At 38.3% G+C, this 19,332-nt stretch overlaps 1 protein-coding gene across 1 annotated transcript in view; it reads right to left on the bottom strand.

Moving 5' to 3' along the window:
- The window catches only part of PRMT3 (protein arginine methyltransferase 3), a 70,515-nt gene that overhangs the window by 29,346 nt on the left and 21,837 nt on the right, over positions 1 to 19,332 (bottom strand). The window contains exons 10-12 of the mRNA XM_072864854.1: positions 17,224 to 17,323; positions 6,682 to 6,760; positions 1,364 to 1,551 (exon numbers count right to left, since the gene is read on the bottom strand). Coding sequence (XP_072720955.1) covers positions 1,364 to 1,551; positions 6,682 to 6,760; positions 17,224 to 17,323 — 367 coding nt within the window. The remainder of the gene's footprint in view (positions 1 to 1,363; positions 1,552 to 6,681; positions 6,761 to 17,223; positions 17,324 to 19,332) is intronic.

The raw sequence follows: 19,332 nt of genomic DNA, 5'->3' as shown, positions 1-19,332 counted from the left end.
GCCTCAAGTCACACAACTTATTAGAGGTGTCCTTCGGAATTTTATTTCACCGACTCTAGACAGAGTCTAGTCAACAAGCTCAGAGAATAAAATGTAAGACACATCTGTAATGACTTCATCATCTACAAATAAAGAATCCTGAAGTAAAAAAAAAGAAAAAAGAAAGTAGAGACACACAAGAAGGCCAAAGAAGTTATTCGACTTAAAGAAACATCAGTCTCAGCACTTCTTCCATTTGAATACCCGATTTAAAAAACTTAATACTTTTAAATCTTCTCTGTAATAAAATTACAGACAAGAAAAGCTTAAACAATAACTTGGATCAGGATATACTTACAACAAATCTGTACTTCACCTGTTACTGCTTTTGTGGGCAGGATGACAACTGACCACAGCAAGTAGTTTCTTCGCTGGAAGAGACTGGAACTACCCTCAGTAATGGTGTCAAGTTCAGTGATGAATTATGTAAACCCATTTTCTTCTATATAGAAATAGGATAGGAATGCATTTAAATAGAAATTACCTCTTTACTAAACAGGCAATTCCCACTGAAGGGCAGTAATATTACTGCCTTAAGTGTTTTACAATAGAAAAGTAACTATATGAACAATAATTAGAATACCACTGTGACAAAAAATATTGGTTTATAATAGTCCTTCTCTCAATTTGATCTGAACCGCTCAGAAGTTTGTCAGAATTTCAAACTAGTCAGCGTTCTGGAATTATATCTCATCACATAGGTGTTCTCTCATATGAATCACTACCAACTTTGCTGCTATTCCCCATCACGAAGCTGCCATAAAGAAGACAACACAGAAAAGCAAGCACAGAATTAATTCAGTGAATACTGCAGAAACTTCTGTTGCCTTTTCAGGCATCGTCATTCTGTTGGATGAAGCTATGAGTGATAGTGAGTGATCCTCCAATGAGAGATCTATAAAGCCAGCTAGCTTGACACAGAACTAGGTAAGAAGCCCCACCGCCACTCAGTACACTGAGGTGAAGAGGGAAGCCAAGTAGAAGAAAAGACTCTGTATTCAGGGGTTTTTTTTGGTATAGTTTAAGTTTCAGTTACACAGCTTGTAACTTACAAAAATGCAAGTAAATTTGGGGTTGGATAGAAGAAAAGGTAGAACAGAACAATCTAAATATGGGAAGATTACTGTATTAAGAGCTGAAACTTGGTAAAAAAAAGCAATTAATACAAGTCTTACGGTCATAACACCAAGAACCTTACTGCATTTGTATCATTTTGAAGATGCCAAAGTTTGTGTGTGTGTGTGTGTGTGTATTTTTTTTTCCCTTCCTCCCTAAAGAAAGGAAACTCCTAGTCTGACTACTAAAAATTTAAGAAGTATGGTACCTTAATGACACTGGCTGTAGATATCAGTGTGTTTGGATCCAGCACCTCCACAACAGCTTCTGGAATTACAGCCTTCTTCATGCAAGACATGTCAAAGCCATACACATCTTCCCAGAAAAGTAGCTTGTCCACATGTTTATTCATATCCCCAACAGCTACTAGACTAATGGTGCAAATGTCAGGATAAACTGTAACAACAGAAACAGATTAGCGAAATTTTATTTTAGACATGCATGAAGACGACTTTTTTCTCCTCCTTTCTTTTCTCTTTCAGTGTTTAACATCTTAAAAGAACAAATAAAAGAACATTTTTTAGCTCTTGGACAAGACACTTTTTCTGCTACTTTATTTCCTGGAGTCCCATTTGTCCACAGAAGAGACCAGACATTGGAGACTAATTTTCCCACACTACTCTGGTAACAATATTTCCTGTTCATGACAAAATATCTTTGCAGTTGAATCCCACTGCCAGGAAATGACTGGAAACTTGATGTCCGAAGAAAATAATTTGGAACATCCTATTCTGGCTTCTATACAGAGACTGACCTAAAATGTATTTAATAACTTTAGACAAGACACCCAAAGGAAAATTCAGGCGAGGGCTTTGCAATAACAAGAAACCTCTGTGAAAAGACCTTATTTCCAGAAAAGAGCAAATATTCTTACTCAAGAGTTTGATTCCTGTTTCTTATCAGCTCTGACTGGTACTTGCCTTACAACCTAAAAAATTATTTCTGGGTACTGGAAAAGAATAACCACTCTTCTATCTGCATCTGAAGAGTATGGAAGTGACCCAACAGAGAGAAGAGAGCTTCCTCATCGATTCCCCCCACAGTTGTAGGATGACAGCTATCATTCTTACACTATCTTCACATTTGTGCTTTCCCTTCTGCCAAGAATATCTTCAGAACAAGTACCCATTTACAGCTTTTCCAAACAGTAGTGGAAGACTGACATTTACCTTTTTAACAGCTGCCTACAGCAAAGCCAGTCAATCTCTTGGCAATCTCTATCCACTACTGATTGGAAAAGACACAAAGAACAGCTGCTATGAACATGGCTGTCTACAGCACTATCAAACAGTAAAAGCAGCTCAATTTATATTTAGCTAGGTTTCTTTCCACAAAGAAATTCCCATGTTTTGTTTTTAGAGTTTTAAAGCCTTTAAAGCCACATACGTTGAATTCTGATCTGGCTTCAGAGCAAAATGCCTACTAATAAACACCTTATTTTATTTTTTATTGATACATGAATGTGGCAGTGTTAATAAAACCAAAGCTAAGTTTCTCTTTTTCTCCCCAAAATCTGGTGAACTGTAAAATTAATTTTGTCTTCAGCTCTGCTTGAAATGGTATCTTATTAAAATGAGTATGGAGAAATCACTGGTATAGCATGGTAAGTCAGAAAAGCAGTATTTTTTGCCTTGTAAAATACTGAAGATAGAAACAGCAAACTGCAATTAGACCTTTTATATAGTGAGAGTAGATTTAGCCTAAAGGAAATAATCATATAAATATTAATGATAAAGAATAGTCTTCCCTAAAGCAGCTTTTTCTTTTATATGAAGATGTTAAATAAGCAACCATCTCTACATTTGGAATGACTACTTTATACAAAATATGAACATACTGTCATTTTTCTCACTTTCTGACTGCTTAAAGCAGAATAAATAAATAAACGTCAGCTAGCTTAAGTTGGAATCCCATTGTTAATCTATCATCATCCCTACTTGGCAGATGAGGAACTCAAAGCAGAAGGTTTGTCCAGGAACAGCCTACAATTAACTCAGCAGTAAAAAGGCAGTTGGATGAGAATCAAAACAGGAAGGTGTTCAAACTCTTGTCTGAAACAAATCATTTGGTTCCAGCACACCTGACAGCCGTCACACACGCACAAAAAAATTCAACATCTGGAGGTAGGAGTATTTGCAGGTAGTTTCTGGAGCCATCAGTAAGGCATTTCCATTGCTCAAAGCTCTCATACTGCTGTTTACTAGTGTGACAACTGCATTATATTTGGCTTTACCTCCCAGCATTTCAAACCTTTAAGAGTCACCACTAATGCTCCAAAAATTAAAAGACTGTGAAACAGAGAACAAAAGCAAGTGACTACAGCCTTTGAGGGAATATTTTTCAGGGAAATGCTCTTCATGGGATACAAGGGGTATGGCAAGAAGAGGGGCAAAAAGAGACTGAAGGTCCCTAGTTATAGAATACACTTACAGGAGCGTGTTAGCAACACTGCAAATGAAAATGAAAACCACAGCAAAAAGCAATCAGCTACTTTGTAACCTTCCTTCCTCAGACTAGCCCACATTTCTGGGACATTCTGTTATCAGGAAAAAAAGTTTACCACATCTATCAAGAGTGAAATATTTGAGTGGGACCATAAGCAGTTTTTATTAAATCTCTTCATCCACACAGCAAAACCTTAAATCAGCAGTGGAACTCATGATCAATTACACAAAGTGCTTAAGAACAAGCAAAAATGTAAACACTAATGCTTCCACCTAATCTGCATTTTCAGTTTAGCCTACCAATAGCAACAAAAAAGTAGACAATGCCTGTTCAGACTTCACAAAAAGCAATCCGTGTTCCACCAACAGGGCACAGGCAAAAGCCTACAGTGATACATTAAGTTCCAAATACACAAACCCACCCATGTCCAGAAGCATATGCTACACTGAAGTTTGACTGGAAATGGAAGCATGTTATCTAAATATCAGCCTAAATAATCTAAATGCTGTAGAGTTTTGTAAATGTTTAAAAGCATCTGCTTAAAATGGCATTTGCCATTTCATCCATTATTCCCAATCCGCCTGGAAAACCTCTGCTCTTTCTGCAACCCTGTAACACTTTCCTGTGCAATCCTGACAGACTTGTCATTTTTTTCTGATTAAGCCTATAATTTAATAATTATTCCTTCTCACAGGTGAAATGAACAAAATGCTGATTGGACCAAAGCACATACTCCTCAATGCTCTCACAGATTCATCCTTCTGACCATCTGTGTCCTTCTCGACTCAGTGCCCAGAAGTCATCTGTCACTAGTAACAGCTCACGTGGTGAACAGAATACGATGGGAAATCCTTTATCCCTTAGCAATGCCTCACAAACTTCAGGACACTGAAGGGTAAGGCGACAATCCTCCAGCTACGTGGAAATAATTCCAAGTGAATACCATCGTCGTTCTGATGTGAACAAGCAAACAGTATTATGTTTTGAATGATGCCTTCCTTACCTATGTCACCCCTCACCAACGTGCACTGCACTCAAGCGTATGCAAAAAATCTATACCCAAGCAAGTAACAGCTCTAAAGAACAAACAGATGGGTCCTGGGCAACAAGAATTTTATGTTCCCAAATAAAGCTATTATATACTGTACACATTACCCTAGACAGTTTGGCATAATCCACTTCAGCATGCCAATAGGCTAAATTGAAGTAACGACGATATGACTGACTGAACACAAATCTAAAAATTTGGATTCTATTCCCGGCTCAATCACCGAAAGATTTGGCCAGATCGCAGCTGCTTCTATTGCTTTTTTCAGCTTTCAAACAGTCCCTGTAATAATGATCTTGGGCTCAACACTACAAAGTGGCTTGAGACTAAACTAAGCTTTACGGCAGGTTCAGGAGTCCCTCTGGTAAGACCTCACCTCAGAATGAGCTCTTAGTTCTGGCTCATCTGAATTTGGTTGTGCCCACAGCTCTGCACTGTGCCCACACTGCAGAAGCGTCTGTCTTGCTAAGCTGACTGCTGAGCCACTTTCTCACGAATCTTAGGCACAGCCATTTACCTGCTATACAAGCTGGCAGAAGGGCAGTAATTGTAAGCATCTTAAGGAAACAGCATTCTATTTAAAATCTGGCCATACCGACTGGTGACCGTATAACGCTGTATGCTTTGTGAAAAGTCAAATAAGGGCTCAAGACCATTCTCAGATCACAAAGGATAAGTGTACTGCAGAACCAGCATACCCTGTCTCTCAAAGGAAACTTTGGGCGGCACAAGCCACTAGCAAACTTACCAACAATACAAATAGAGAACAAGATACTATTGCAGTTTCAATAGAGGTCAAAAATTTCTGGCCCTTTTCAGAAGGCTTTGGAAGTAGGAGCTAAACATAAAACGACTCCTTGCAATTTTAAGGGATGTCCCCAAATTTAATTATATTGAAACGTAAAATTATCAGCACATATCTCTACAGAGCACACCACAACTGTGTTCCAGATCTGGCTGGACTATTCTACATTACCGAAAATAAAAAAAGCTCTTATTCTGTCATGTTGTTTGAGTGGCTTCTAAATATTTTAACACATGAACGGTCATTTCTTGCTTGTATATTCAGCTTTGTGACCAAATGTTGAACAATTGCATAAACCCCCCTTTTTCTGTTGCACTCTGTAGCATACAAAAGCTCACTGCAATCAAAGGGAAGCACTGCAGCGAGCACTGTTACACAGTCATTAATCCAATCATTAAGTCAGTGTAGTGAAACTAACTATGTGCATGGTTAGCACAAAAGGGAAAAAAAACCCCAGACTGATGGCTACGATTGAAAAGGTCAATATGAAATACAATACTGACAAAGGAATTAAGCGCCAGGAATAAAGCATATGCAGAACTCGTGCAGAAAACTGCATCACATGAGGAATAAATATTTGCAGGCGGTTACACACTGCTTAAGATGACACTATCTAAGCTACTTAAAAGGATGAAAGAACTCTACCTCAAAATAAAGCCTTTTTGTTCTGTCAATTCCCTACCCTCCAACCAGGAAGAAAAAGTATAGGATAGAATAAGTATGCTGAACTGAAACAACATAAATCCCTTAGTTATTTCACATGGCTTCTTGTGTTTGAAACTACGTCGTCCCCACGCAACTTCCCTCCTCCAGGAAAACATCCTATCAACTTTTCCTCTAATTCCTCATAGCTTACTCAAACAGTATCACATCTTACAGAATAAAACTTATTTTCCTCAGTTCAAAGTTATGCAGAAACTGGGATTTCAAGAGGGGAAAACGAACGCCCACATGTGTGGCAAGAAGTAGGGAGGAAAAATTTAGACTGTACTTAAGAATAAATAACCCCCTCTATTCTTAAAAACACCATTAACTGGAGACCTTGATACCCCATCTAATGTTCTTCTATTACCCATACAGTAAATTAATGCCTTGAAGCTCATACTAATGGAAACATTTTTCATTTAGACTGGCAACTTTCTCATCCATGCATAGCTTATTCTAAGCCTACGAGTTAATTTAGTTTCCCCCCAGAGCTACATTTATAAAAAGAATTACGCGTACCAACCTGAGCCTCCCTCTGCCAGGTACTTGTCCTTTGCATAGATGACAGAATCCAGCATCGACTCAAAGAGAAGGAAATAACCCTGTTTATAGAAAAGGGAGATAATTTAGAAATGCTTATGCTTCTCATGTAGCCTATTTAATCAATCTACAGATAAGACTTCTTCAACACAGTTTAAGAACCCTTTATGCCCATACACCTCAGTAAGAGCCAGCACCCAGTGAATTTCTCAACAATAGCTGTCACTGCAAAACTGTAGTTACATAAACGAGGGGCAACGAAGCTGGGGAAGGGTCTGGAGCACAAGGCTGATGAGGAGCGGCTGAGGGAACTGGGGTTGTTTAGCCTGGAGAAAAGGAGGCTGAGGGGAGACCTTATCGCTCTCTACAACTACCTGAAAGGAGGTTGTGGCGAGGTGGGGGTTGGTCTCTTCTCCCAGGTAACAAGTGATAGGACAAGAGGACATGGCCTCAAGTTGCGCCAGGGGAGGTTTAGACTGGATATTAGGAAATTTTACTTCACTGAAAGGGTTGTCCAGCATTGGAACAGGCTGCCCAGGGAAGTGGTGGAGTCGCCATCCCTGGAGGTATTTAAAAGACGTTTGGATGAGGTGCTTAGGGACATGGTGTAGTGGTGGTCTTGGTAGTGTTAGGTTTACGGTTGGACGTGATGATCTTAAAGGTCTTTTCCAACCTATACGATTCTGTGATAAAGTATCATCCTTAATTTCCCAAAGTGCAAGTATCTAGCACCTACTAAATTAATAAACTATAGGCGATAAATATCCAATCTACACCAACAATTACTGGATAGAGTCCTACAACATGAAAAGAAGTCAAATTCAGCTCAAACCAAGTGAAAAGCTGTATATATTGATTTTACAGTAATAACTCTGAGGCACCATACAAAAAACCCCCAAGAAAATCCCCTCCCACTTAGAACTGCAAGTAACTAAAATTATTGTCAGAGAAACACCAAGTAGAATGCATCTTTGCCTACTTCACATTTGCAACTTCGTGGTGCCCTGTACCAGCTTGGGCAATGCTCACAAAGACAGGTGGAAATAAATCATATAAGAGACACATGGGTTCTCTGGATGTTCTACATCATTTAGCAGCACCCCAACTTAAAACATTATCAGGATAAAAATGGTTAGAACTAGATTTGCTTAGTTTTTTTAGTGTTTGGATTAATTTTATAGCAGGTTAGTCATACTGCTATAGCTGTTTAGAGTAACTTATTGTAAACTTAATCGAGTCAGACATTTTTTGAAACAGAAAAAACATTAAACATTTCTGAAATACAAAAACCATATAGGAGTATTACATACAATTAGCATTTTGTATATACAAGTAGTTGAGAAACCAGATGTTAAGTAAAATGCAAATTTCTAAGAGATATATAGCCCTTTGTTTTCCAATGGATTTACTGATTTTACATCCTTCCTATCTTCCAAGTTTGAGTACGATCCTTAGTCTTGCTGAATACTCTAACACAATTTCATCCACAGACACATTCTTACGAAACCAAATCAATTAAGACAAATCATACCAGCATACATTTTGGATTTTCATTTAGCGTCCTAATTCTCACTTTGCTTGAAACACACTAGCCATATGGCTTGATTTATACACTGATTGCCAATAGGAAAGCACAAAAAAGACAACTAGAAGTCCAGACTTTGGACCCGCAGTCCTACAAGCTCAGTCAGCAGTAACCAAACAAAGCGAAGCTAAGATTTGTTTTCTTCATCTTTCCTACACTGCCATATTTGTACAATCATTGGGGTTTTTTTTATTTTATTTTTTGAAGTCATCCTACCACACAACTGAAGACAGACAGCACTGCATGGGAACTGCACTGCTAAGATACCATGTTTACTTCAAGTTTAGGCCATCTTGGATGTTTATTTTGCCTAAGGCTCTTAGAACAAAACATGCTGCAAGTTCAGAATTGCTTACAAACGTCACCATCCACACTGCAGCCTTCAGAACTAAAAGCAAAACTAGAAAACCAGAAGCTTGAAGCACAATGTATTTGTATTCAACAAGAGCGTAGATTGAAAATAATGAAATGCCCTTTTCTCAACCTGGTTCTTCTGGTAACAGGACAGCACCCTACGGGACACTTTTCTTCCAAATGTTGCCTGTTCTTCCACTTTACTGCCTAACTTTTATGAAGTCCTTGGAATAAGTCCCAGAATGAAGACTATTGCTTTGTGAGCAATATGATTTTTAGTAAGCTTTGCAGAACAGTTGAAGAGGCCAGGAGCTCCAGTCGCATCAGGCAGAGATGATTTTATGCCTACAGCAAGCCAAAAGCACAGAATGGAACCAGAGTTTTCTTTTTTTATTCTCATTCTTGGAGTTTTAAAAATAGAATGTGTTTAGTTCATAAAAATTATTTTCAGATGCTTTTAATCAAAAAGGAGGTTTTTTTCACAGTATTTCAAATGTGACCTCTAGGACATATCTTAAGACTAGTTACCAGGAAGAGTCAGTAAGTTACAAGGTGACATTTTTTACGGAGGAGCCCTTCACTTATGTCTTCCTGCCTAAAATGCCCATCACCTACAACGTCTGCCAAACAAGTGCAAGAAGTATAGCTGGAAGACACACCTTCTCACAAGAAATACAGCTAAATTCTCACCGTCCTTTCTCCGACCTTTCCACTCTGGCACTGTTGCTTGTCCCCCCCCTCCCAGTTCTATCTTCACCCCAATTCATTATAGCATTCCTGTAAGTTACATAAACCGTCAACGGTACTGAATCAAGTCATTTATTACTTATACCAAAGCGTTTTGCTCAGTGTGCTGTGCTCATCTGTAGTGTAATTTAGAATGTAATTTCACAGGCTGCTGCCTCACCTGTTGGGGTGCCATCTGGAAAGAGAATTATACCTGACGTCCCTTCCCCGTGATGCTCTGGGACGCTCTTGCTTCCACCCCAATAATGTTCAGGGGTTTGTTTTTTCTTAAGCATGTATTAGCAGCCTCAAAATTAATTACTGCAAAGAGATCTCTAGGATACAAATCTGTGAGCCGAATATTAATAATTTGATCTTGCCAGTAGCTAAACTAAGACACATAAAAGGTGACACGCTCTCTGTTGAAGACAAACTGAATACACAGCACATCTTAAATGTTATGCTGTCATATTATGCGTTTTCTACTAAAAAGCTAGCCATTTCTTTCTCAAAATGAACAGAAGTTCCTTATTTTTGTACTTTCAAAGCTGAAGCGAAATGGTTGTTCTCCAGCTAACAACAAAAACACTTATAAACAGATTTGGACAGGAAGAGAAATACACAGCACTATGGAGTTACTCCGTTCAAGCATACGTCTTTCCTACAATCATGTCCATCCAAGAAGTCAGCTATCAAAAATGCATGAGCCCACTGACAAATCTGAATCCAGAGGAATGTGAATATCGCTGCATTTCTTATATGTCCTTTATATCTGTATTTTGTGTCTATAACAATTATAAAAGGCTCACAAAACTTTGATGGCTTAATATCCTGCGTTGTTAAATTTTCTTCTATTATTCAAATACACTACAGGACTATAATACTTATTTTCATTTTAACTCAAAGCTACATAAAAGTATTTTACCAATCGATCAAAACCTAAGTATAGGAAGTTGTTTTAAAGTTAGTTCTTCAGTATTCATCCTGATATTCTTCATGGAGAAAAAGAGATTAAGCTCTATAAAAGCACCAAGACACAAGAACAACACTAAAGTATGCCTCATTGTGTGGAGAATACTACAGAAAAATGCTTTGTTTAAAACACAAATGATTTCAGATTAAAAATGCCTCTTTGTGTACATTTCCCATAGCCGTTCCTATCAAATACCTTAGTGGAACTTGGTTTTGCCTTCACTTATTTTCTACTTATTGGTGAAAGCTATATATATTTCAGAAAGTGGTATTAGCATGTTTACAATACCAAGAATTAGCAGATTTTTTAGTACAGCAGAAAAAACATCTAAGCATAAAATTGAGAAGAAATATTTAACTACTTGAATAGCATTGCATTTCCCCTCCACCTTCTATCAAAGACCCATTTTATTATTTTTTGTAACGTAACTGAACCTGGTCTGGTACCCCAGATTTAGTAAGGTGCAACACTGAATATTTAACGAGATGAAAGGCAGCTATCAAATTGCTGGCCCGGAGAATGGGCTTTTTTAAAAATCCCTATCAGTATAAAAAAGTGCATTATTTTCTTAAACTGAAGTTTCTAACTACAAGGTTTCCATTGGACTAGAGTAAAACAAGTTACAGAGGGCATGTAAAACAGATTGGACAACAGATTCTGATTTAAAACATAAAATGTAATCGTGCATTAACAGATGCACAAAACTGATGCGGCCCACTCAATTTTGTGAAAAATTATTTTTTACTTGACAAAATCCCCCCAAAACCTGTGGCGCATTTAAATGAAAAGCGGCAGCTACATGTAACTCTTCTGCATGCTCTGCTACAGCACCATTTCCCTCACAGCCTTCATGCTGATCTCTCATGTATGAATTAATTTTTTAAAAAAAGGAAATAATTCATTACTGACAGAGCAAGCCCACACATTTCAAAACCACAGCTTGACTTTGTCATTACGCACACCCTGTTGTGTCCTTAAACAAATATGAGTGAGAACACCGAATGAAGATCTGAAGAGCAGAAAAGCAATACCCATTATTGGTGTACTTGAAAAGTAAAGTATTTTTATGCAAGGAAATACAATCCCTTTATAAAAACCACTTTGCTGTAAACAAATGAAAGCATTCAGCTACTTAGTATGCTCTTTACACAGCATTATTAAAAAGACAAAAAAGAAAAGCTTAATTCTTACATAAAATTATGAATTATTACTGTGTTACAGAAATAGAAGTCTTGTATTAATGTACCTCCAAATACTAACAGAAACAATAGAGACTATTAGGACTACAGAAAGACCAGTAAGTGTTAAAAAAGCACCATCACTGTATATCCGTCATAGAAATAGAGGAAAGGAGGAGGGAGAGAAAAAATGGTTTCCACTGTTTCAGACACGCTCACTTCCTAGTCCTTTTCCCTAGATCCTGAATACCTCCCATTCACAGCCCATCCTGATACCGCTTCAAAATTATCTAACACAAAAACAAAAAAAAAAGAAGAAAAAAAATATTAGCTACCTGAGCAATGATACGATTGAGACAAGAGTACTGAATTCTATCCTTGGTTTATTTTGATTTGAGAGTCCATCTCTTTCCCCGTTTTTCCTTGTGTAAAACTCTATTGCATATGCAGTATCATAAAGCACTGCATAAAACAGCGATTTATGAGAACGCACCGTACTCTAACACTGTATTTGAGACAGCCATCTCGGACAATTGTCTCTCACAGTAAAACCCCTTACAAACAAGAAATGCAGATATTTTTCAAGTGAATAAGCTCTCAAACTCTAGCTTTATAGTCTTAGCTAGAGAAAGGAAGTCAAAGCATACCAAGAGAAAAAATTCTGCACACAGATGCAGCTGGGTAAGAACATTCCAGAAAACCATTACATACATTTTGTTTCTTTCTGCACTCATCCTTTCAATAAGCAGCCTATGAAGTTTACAATTACACTACCAAAATCTGTGTGCAATAACACAGCCACCTTTGTATGTTTATAGCAAATCTTTTCCTGCCCAGCATTCAATTTAACCAAAAACTAGCTTCAGCACTTTGCATAGCAGTCCTCTCATTTCAAACATATACTGTATGGAAAATTACTCTAATTACAGTAAAACATCATTGTTTCTTAAAACTCAGTGTCTCTGGGGAGAGGACATGAGTGTGATCCTGACTGAGAGCAAGTCTATGGTGTATACAACTCGTAAGTACTTTCCCACCACCCGAACAAACAGCAGCACATTCAAGTCAAAATTCTAAACTTCTGACAAAATCTGAGCATTTGCAAACCATTTCCAGGTCAAGTCACTAACTGACAAGGGTTTTCACTCATTACACCGAGGTGCAAACGAATCACTGATGTGTTTTCAGAAACGCATTTCCATCAGATTGCCCCTAGGCAAGGTATACAAATAATGATTTGCACCTTTGCTTAGAAAGCTAACTCATGTAAGTCTACAGGTTGAATAAGATAAGAGATTTGCTTGTAGGTGTCCTGTGGTACAAGCGGACAAGTTAAAAAAATGTCAGAGGCTGGCACCTGTAACCACTAACAATAATTCGTAGTTTCACAAATTAAGGCTTTCAAAAGTTTCACACGTCAGAGCTCAAGGCAACCAAGCAGGATGGTGCATCAGATGCTTACAGCCCTGCTATAGAGTATCAAAAGATCCTGGACAGGGAAACCTCTATAAAATCAAGGCCAGCAGTAAAATCTTAATATAAAATTCACCCATTCTTACATTCAAATAACCTGTCTCCAAGAACTGGAAGACTTTCTCCTCATAGAATCAGTTTGGTTAGCAGAACAGGCTATTACTTGGCCATTCTTGTGTTCTTTCTTAAGGCAACGTGGTTTATTGGGTGCAGTGGCTCTTCAGTCCACCTGCTCTCCCTTGTGCTCCTGGTTCACAGCACACAAGAAGCCCTTGTGTCAGGCTGCATACTTCACTGTGAGAGACTGAAAGAGTTAATGTCTCAAACATTGTGGAGAGATGAGGCGCGATTTGCATGGTGATGGCAAGTCATGGGATGGGTAGAGCTTTTCCAAGGAGAGACTAAAAGAGGTATTGTCTTGCGAGACACTGAAAGAGGTACTGTCTCAAACATCGTATCGAGATAAGGTGCAGCAAGTCGGCTAGCACGTGATGAGAAGAGCGGGTTGGAGGATGCACAGTTACCATCTATAGCCAGAGGTCACACAGAGTTTTATCTAAGGAATGGGCCTACAACCACCCGAAACTTGGAATGAAACTCCTCGCAAACCACCCAACCACCCCCCCCCCCCCAAGCGCCTGAAACCCTTTGAGGACCAGAGCAACATAAGTCCTCCAGGGGTGTGACCTGAGGCAGGGATTAGAGTATTAAGAGACACCTTCCCCAGGGAATGGCACGTGCCCATCAGCGGAGGATTGCCACGTCTGTCACCGTCATCGCGGGATCCAAGGGTGGTGATACCTTTCCTTTTCTTTATCTTCCTCTCTTCTCACTTCTCTTTTCCTCTACTCTTCCACTATACATATATCTGGGCATATGAGTTTTGGATGAATTGTGACGGGTTGCCCGGAAAATAGCTCCATTGCCAAATTACCTCTGTCTGTTCACTGAGCTTGCTAGTTCGTTAAGTTTGTAGTTTGCTAGTCTGACTGTTCCTCTGAGTCATTGTCATGACTCTACTGGCCTGCGGCTCTGCCGAGCAGAGATCGGCCTTTGTCGGTGCACAAATCCCCGGGGAATCAAAAAGATTCACCCATCTCACAACCCACCGAGTGGGACGAGACATTCACCAATGTTTTGCTAGAAGGAATGCATAGCTGTCTTCAGAGTGAAAAAGTCTAAATAGATGACTTCATCTGGGTCTTCAGTAGTCCAACAGGCCCTCAAATCTTCAGCAATCTGCCTTTTGGACACCAACAGAACAGCTCACCGCACCTTCCACTGTCTTTCTCAATGGTTTACATACTGGTTTTAGTCGAACACAATCACATAGATGCCCTGCTTATGGTCTGATTTTAACTATGTCAAACGCACACTTCAGATGTCACCAACGATGCATTTAGTCTTTACACTAAAAGCAAGATGACTGCTAGTTTATTTCATAGGCTTAAATAAAGCCACTGAAGAGACAGTTGCTCATGATTTGGCCTCTAAAGGTGGAACATGACAAAACTGTATCCAGGTGAACTTAAAACTGAAAAATAGTATTTTGGAAGATGGCAAATATATATTTGAAATATAATCTGGCTATTTTATATATATATATACACACACACACACTCACACACCCCTACCCACTGTGTAATATTTAAGATGCTTCTCCCACTTTTGCATATTTTAAGGGAACAAATTTAAAAATGAAACAGAAGTAGGAATAGCAAGCACTTTGTGGAAGTCATAGGTCACTAACACAATTAAGAGAATGATCAGCAGAAGCCATTACGTTGGAGATGCTCATAATGCAACCACTGTACCTTCTGCAATAGACTGTTCTACATGCCATCTGTCTCTGCCTGTTGTAGAAACATTCCTGGGGGATGCAGTATTTTTCCCTCTCTGTTGCCTCCATTCTGTTGCTTCACACTTGTTTTTAATTTTCTGATGCTCCAGACACAGCTCTAAAAAAGCTTATAGTGTACTGGTCTTAAGCACAGTTCTGTACCAAGCAAAACAAAGCTATGGTTCCGCAAAAGGGTTTGATGTTTACTAGTCTAAAAGCAGTTTGCTTTCTAAACAGAACAGCAACTTTTCATATTTTTGTTACAAAGAAAAACAACACTGTTCCCATTAGAATTTTCCTGCTAGTTCATACAGATTCTCTAAATAAAGAGCTGAAAACTGACATATATTGAATCGCTTTTTGCTCTTACACTTCACATTTCCAGTATTTTCAAGCACTTACATTCACATATTAACAAAAGATTTCACACTGGTCAGTATCACGTAGGGAAGGAAAAGAAAAAGCGAATTCACACATGAAAGCCAGACAAAGAGGAATCTTCATTTGCATCTAGGCAACATAATGTTCCTTTCTGGACAGTGTTGGAACAGTGCGTACGCTGTCCAGCTATCAATCTTATTTCCATGGCACTGGCCTCTTTATCTCTGTATTGCAGCAACCTATAAAAATGCTAAGATTCCTAAATATTTAGAATACCTAATTAAGTGAAATGCATATGGCTATATAATTATGATGTTAAAAGGTAAATTAGCACACAAATGGGAAACATGGAACATTCACTACTTCATCTCTTACAAGAGCTGCTTTTCGAAATCCTTTACTTCACCTTAGAGGCACTGATTTACAACATGACTTAAGCTCTTAAGTGCCCAAGTTGCTTTTAAAACCAAGTCTTGGGCTCCAGAATGAGAAATGTTATTTTTGGGAACATTATTCTTGGTGCACATATTAGGCAACCGATCAGAAGTTTCCCTGAAAAAACTATAATTACATTTCTAGTGAAGTCACTGTATTGTCAGAAATCACCAACCATGATGCACTATTTTTAAACCACTAGTTTAAGCCAATGGCTTAAACCTGCCTTGAAACCAGCGACCTCAACACTAAATTAAGCTCATGCTTCAAATAATGTTCATTATAGCAGTGGAGGAAAAACTTGCAGATTTCCAGCTCACTGAAATATGTAATATAAAAAAAAAGCCAAACCCCACAGAAAAATCAAAACAAACAATTTATTTCCACCTTTACCTGGAAAGTAGTTAGATACATATGGATCGATAGTGAACATGTGACCTCTCTCCCAAAGGCCCTTGTGTATAGAACAGCCACAGTTCGTTAAAAAAAAAAAGTCACCCACTCACAAAAAGCAAACCACAAAAACAAACAAACCAACCCCCAAAACCACAAACCAAGTTATTTTTAATGTAAGTTTTCATTATTGATCTTAAATTTGACGGACAAAATAATTTTTCTTTAAGTCCAAACAGTGGGAATGTGCATGAAAAAACCTGTATTTTGAAGTGCTTTTTGACCGTCTGTGATATGGGGAGGCTAAACAGCGGAAGTCCACCAAAAAAGTCACAAGGGGTGTTTCCTACCACATTTTTGACAGGGAGCAGACTTACTCAGTCGCTATGAAGTTCAGCCTGGCGCTGGGTCTCGTCATACAGATTTCTTTATTAGGATCTAGAGCAGGTAGCAAGCACAGCTGTGTAACGGTCATCAGCCAGCACAGGAAAGAAAGTTAACAGGCCAACGGCTGAAATCCAATGGATTCCAGAAAGTGGCTCATTTACACACTGCATACTGCATTTCCTGTTGGCCATCATCTTTATTATGTACTTCTAAAATCAGTTCTTTTATTCTTACACTAAAAAACTGCAATGAATAGTAACACTGTTTCCAAGCTCTCTATATAGTTGCAGATTTCCCAGTGTGTATGCTCCTCACCTCCTTATCACCTTTCCCGCAAAGTCAGCATAGTCTTTAGCTGTCTTTGCAGACTAAAAATATTTTACTCATCAGAAAGATCTAGCTAGATGACTAATACAACACTTCTCCGTTACTTTCACCTGAGCAGCTACAATAGTATTAATCAGGAATACAGAGTACTTCTGTAGATTTGCACACTAACTACGTAACACTAACACTATTTGCACACTAACTTACTGCTCTACCCAAAACAGCTCAACTGTACTTAGAGATCCTTGACTTGAAAGATCGCGAACAAGAGGGATCAGGAATTGTATCCGAGTGCCACGTAATCAGAAACATCATCCCATCTCCCACATTGTCAAAGACACTGTTGCAAGCATGATAAATTATTGGTTACAAAAGAATAGCATCGCTTAAAGAATAATTTTTCAAATGAAATAAAACACCACTTTTTTTTTCCTGAAAATAACTGTCTTGAAAAGAATATTCATGCACCTTACCATCCATTCAGATATAATCACATCCACTTTTTCCAAAGGCAGATCTACTTCTTCGATTCTTCCTTTGACTAATGTAATGGTATTTTCAAGTTTATTTAATCTGCAAGTCACAACATAAACAAATTAGTTTATATTTCCAATTTATGCTGTCAAGAGAGATATACTGATGTCTATATTTTGCATTTTTCCCCCCAGTAACAATTGTGGGTTTTGTTTTTAACTAATAAAGAAAGCACTAAAATATAATATTCTTCTTCTCAGTTATACTTCAGAGAGAATATTTCCAAGTATCCAAAAACTGCAGCAAATTAAGTGCCAGGCAAAGATGGCAGACACTAGATCTATATACCTCCAATGTGCTGGGCATGCAAACGTGTAAGCTTCAGAAAGCAGGAAAATAGAGAAGAGGACAATTTAAAATGACGCTCCTCTTTAGAGTTGCTTGTTCCCAGTTCTCCTTCTTTGACCCCTGTAGCGTAAGTCTATAGTGATTAGAGCCTACTCATCACACTAGGAGAGCAATGGAAATTAACTTCCTTACAAAGCTGTTTTGCACGACTTGGTTTTTTATTTAACAAAACCAGCCGCAAAGTCACTGAGAACAAACATTCCCTCTAGATCAGTATTATAGGTATTCCACAATGAAGGCATCCTCCCCACTGTGATTTTGGCCAAAATCATCTGCAATGTTTAGCAACTGCAGTAATCAAGTATTACCTCATACGCAAGTAACAGTACAACCACCCTATACAAGGAGGAAGGTACTGTGACATGACTACAGTTTTTGAAACAAAAACTGCAGGACAGCGAAATTACTAAATACGTAAATGCTTGAAATTTATTATGTTCCTTCTTGGCAAACCATATTAGTCCTTTTTGCACATACCATTATTATGATAGCTACTCTTATAGAGGGCAGAAAAGTACTCCCACCAAAGAAATTTATCTTTCCGCTGCAGTTCTTATCTCTGTCCCTTCCCTCCCTATCCTGATATCTTACTCCTACATTCTGTCTGGCTTTCAATGCAGACCAGTAATCACATTAAAAATGCAATCTAAAAGACAATGGGAGAACGACAAGAATGAAGGGAGGGAAAGTAAAGGGTCAAAGGGCTACTTGAACATGTGGGCTGTTGGAAAGATCAATTAAATACTCTGTACACGACAGTCTTCTGTTAGAAGAGTAGCAGTTCATCACTAAGATTATATTTAATGCTGTAAACAGAAGTAAACTCAGAAGTTCAAAGTGAAAAATAAAATGCTAAAGAGCTATTACCCACAACAATATTTTAAGAAGGACAAAAAGAGATCTAAGGATAACTTCCTAAATGACCACATACAAGAACATGATTTAAAACAGGAGAAGAAAGACTAATTCTTACATACTTGTTTTCAGTTGTAAGGTATAAAAATCCCAAACAAACCACTGTAGTTTACACATTGTAGGAAAAACTGCTGAGATGTTATTTAGGAAGTATATTTCAACTTTCTATTCTAGCATAACAGTGATGAACGAGAAAAATAGAGTCGTTCACTGCACTAGAAATGTTATGGGCAGCTATTCACAGTAACAAGAAGAGAAGGCAAGCATTTAGTTAAAAATAAGTTTACTATGTAACCTTGGGAAAGAACCATGCCCCTCAGGCCACTTATTCCAGCTGCACATGGGTTGCACTGTTTCCAGTAATTAGCATGCTAGAAATGAACCTGAATTCTGGGAGGGACAAAAGCTCTTGAGCACATGCTTGAATCACAGGGGGAAGCACACTGCAGTAGCCATTTTTAAGCTACACAGAGTTGTTTAGTATTCCAATAAATATTTGTTACTCCATTACATGTTTGTCAGCTTTATTCCTTTAGGAAAAGTAGGTTTAACAAGACAAATATAAATAGTTTTGATGTGAACTGAACACTTCAATGTGAATTGAACCTTTTATAGCAGAAGGTCCCTATAAATGTGTAGCCTTACTGATGGTTCACTGTGTACTTCAAGTGGCAATTCATCACTCTTAAGAGTTTAAGAGTTTTGATTTGTTGTTTTTCTTAAAGGCCTGCCCTTCTCCTCACCAAAGGTAATACGCATTGGCTGATAATTCTATCCTCCTCTAA

This window comes from Ciconia boyciana, chromosome 6 (assembly GCF_034638445.1).
Source record: "Ciconia boyciana chromosome 6, ASM3463844v1, whole genome shotgun sequence".
In the NCBI taxonomy this organism is placed as follows: Eukaryota; Metazoa; Chordata; class Aves; order Ciconiiformes; family Ciconiidae; genus Ciconia; species Ciconia boyciana.
Note: the sequence above shows the minus strand (reverse complement) of the source record. Positions and strands in the feature narration are given on the sequence as shown.